The 3,188-nt window shown below is 30.1% G+C and overlaps 1 protein-coding gene across 1 annotated transcript in view; it reads left to right on the forward strand.

Moving 5' to 3' along the window:
- The window catches only part of LOC106880483 (uncharacterized), an 80,828-nt gene extending 78,855 nt beyond the window's left edge, over nucleotides 1-1,973 (forward strand). Inside the window, exon 15 of the mRNA XM_089364732.1 lies at nucleotides 1,692-1,973. Coding sequence (XP_089220858.1) covers nucleotides 1,692-1,706 — 15 coding nt within the window. The 3' untranslated portion in view covers nucleotides 1,707-1,973. The remainder of the gene's footprint in view (nucleotides 1-1,691) is intronic.
- The last annotated feature ends 1,215 nt before the right edge of the window (nucleotides 1,974-3,188 follow it).

Below are 3,188 nucleotides of genomic sequence, written 5' to 3' on the forward strand. Positions count from 1 at the left end.
CAAGTCAAGACCTGATGATTCCTACCCTTAAGGCATTAACAAACTACTGTAACACTGGCAGGAAGTCATGAACAATGAAGGAGAATATATCATTGATTGATCTGTTTAGATCATTGATGAAAATAGATGGAATAAAAAGAATATTTACCTGACAACCCAATATATAAATGTGTGTGTGTGTGTGTGTGCATTTCAATAAATCATGCATATGTGCATATGCGTATATATGTGTGTGTTTGTTTACATCTACTGATTTTTCAAGATGATTCTAACTTAAAAAGCAGAGAAGGGTTAGTAATAGGGATCTGTTTTAAAACCCACATACAATGATATTGTTCTTGCTGTTTTTAACTACTAAGGGAGCACCTACATGGTTTGTTGCCCTTAAACCAGTGACGGAGCAAGAGTTTACGTCACACCTGATGCATTCCTCCATCTGTTACCTGATCCCATAGAAAAAGAAATAAAACCCACTTTGTAATAGGTGTGTGTATGCGTTTGTTTACCTTTTGCACATCACAAAAGATAGCTGAGGTGCAAGCATGGACATTGTTATCCTTTTCCCTGTCAACAAATCATCCACTGACCTTTCACCATTGAGGACGATTCTAACTTGGAAAATGGAGAAGGATTAGTGGCAGGAAAGGCATCTGTTTTTGTTTTCCAAAGAACTATGGAATAAATAATTCTTTACTTAAAAACGAGTAGGAGTTAGCAGCAGAAAGGGCATTTAACTGTAAAATCCTGCCTTGAAATAGCTCCCTATTCAAACATGAGCTATTAGTGAAAAACAGGTGTAAAACAAGCAAGCAAATAATATATATATATATATATATATATATATATATATATATATATATATATATATATATATATATATATACACACACACACATATATGTACATATATGCATTCATATATATATATATATATATATATATATATATATATATATATATATATATATATATACATATATATACATATATATATAAACACATACATACATACATACATACATACACACATACATATATATGTATATATACAAGCATCCATATATATACATACACACATATACATATGTACGCGCACACACATACATACAAACATACATGCATACATACATATATAATATGTAATATATATATGAGGCTGTACTTTGGTGCAGTTTTAACCCAGGTTGAATGATCAGCAGCAATAAATGTTTGTTTCAAAAGCTCCATTAACTTTATTGTATTTATTCATTTATTTATGTTTGTCAGTTCTATACAAGAGAGTATTAAACTCAATATAAGTTAAATGGGTTTTTCTTTCTGTCTTTCTTTCTTTCTTTCCTTTTTTTTTCAGGCAAGCAGTAACCGATTTCCCAAAATGAAAATGGTGACATTTTTCTTGAAATAAATGAATAAATATCAACAAATATATACGCACTCACGCACACTGACACATGCATAGACAGATATTTTGCTCTCAATTATGCTTTTAAAATTAAGGAAAAATGATAGAATTGTTGTTTTATAATGATTTAAATTTTAATGTAAAAATACGAAATATTATTTTCCTGTGAACTGTTTTGTAATCTTTGCTTTATGTTAGAGTTTAATCAAAAGACATTGAAAATAGTAAAAAAAAAAAAATAGTTTACAAAAAAATAAATTACATCAAAATCCCATTCTCTGTATTTTAGGTAAATTTCACTTGAGGCAGAAAGATGCAGTAATGTATCATAACAACAGTAGCAACAGCAATACATGCATTAATATGCACCAACCGGCCTTTATGGAAAGAGAATATTGATATCTGCATATATAGTTCTCACCAGTTGAAAATTTCAATATGGTCGATTTTAAGCATAGAATTTAGTTTTAAGTGTAAAAAGTTTAAAAAAATAGCTATGATTGTAATTATGTAATGGTTTGTATTTTCCTATTTATTTTTGGCAAAAATAAAAGTCTTCTCTGAACATTAATTTCCTCTTTCTTGAAATTCAAGAGTAATTCAACACAAGAAAAATTCCTTCCTGTTATTCTTATAGTTATTCTCTGATGTAATCTATTGTGCACCATTACCGACAACATCCCAGTTGCATCACTCAATGGAGAAATATCGAGAGCATAAATTACTCTTAGGCGTCATCTGCATGAAAAAGCAATAGCCAAGTTTAGACAGACCATTTTAATGCTGTGGGGAGGGTCACCAGATGAATAAATAAACGAATAAAACTACACAAAGCAAACTATAAGCAAAGGCAAAATTATGTAGTAAGAAAAATGAACTGCAAAGAACTTTAATTGTGTGTGTGTGTGTGTGTGTTTTATATGGTCTGAATTATTTTTACTGATATTCTTGACTACACTTTTGACAATACTCTACCTAAACCTGCTGGGCCATCCATGAATCCCAAATAGTGGCTAAAACTCCAGATTAAATATGTAAATATGTATGTATGAATATATATATATATATATATTATATATATGTTTTATATATATATATATATATATATTACGGAGCTGTACTTGCATAGCAAGTGACCTGATCTGAGATTGTGTGCTGGAAGGAAAACAATTGCAGCGTGGAAGGTGTTTATAAGCCATTTAAAACCACACAAAATCGTTAGATTCACTTCAACATTTAAATTTAATTTGCCAAAATATTTTCATCACTTTCAGACCGCGACCTGTTCACTGACAAAATTCCGTGCTGCATGGAATTTTGTTGAGGAACAAGTCGCGGTCTCAAAACAACGAATATATTTTGGCAAATTAAATTTAAATGTTGAAGCGAATCTAAATGGTTTTGTGTGTTTTTAAATGGCTTATAAACACCTTCCATGCTGCAATTGTTTATATATATATATATATATATATATATATATATATATATATATATATATATATATATATATATATATATGTATATATATAGTAAATCCCCCCAAAAAACGAAGAACAAACACAAAAAAACAACAACACAAAGACATGGTACATGTAAAGTATTAGCAGACGCTCAAGGAAGGAAAGAAAGGTGGTTTTATGTTTTGGAAACAGGAGACAGAGGAAAGTCCAATAGTAAAGGAAGAAGAGCTTTGCTCGAAACGTAAAACCACCTTTCTTTCCTTCCTTGAGCGTCTGCTAATACTTTACATGTATCACGTCCTCATGTGGTTGTTTTTTTTTTGTGT

Source organism: Octopus bimaculoides, chromosome 16, assembly GCF_046866305.1.
Source record: "Octopus bimaculoides isolate indiv1 chromosome 16, ASM4686630v1, whole genome shotgun sequence".
NCBI classification, from domain to species: domain Eukaryota; kingdom Metazoa; phylum Mollusca; class Cephalopoda; order Octopoda; family Octopodidae; genus Octopus; species Octopus bimaculoides.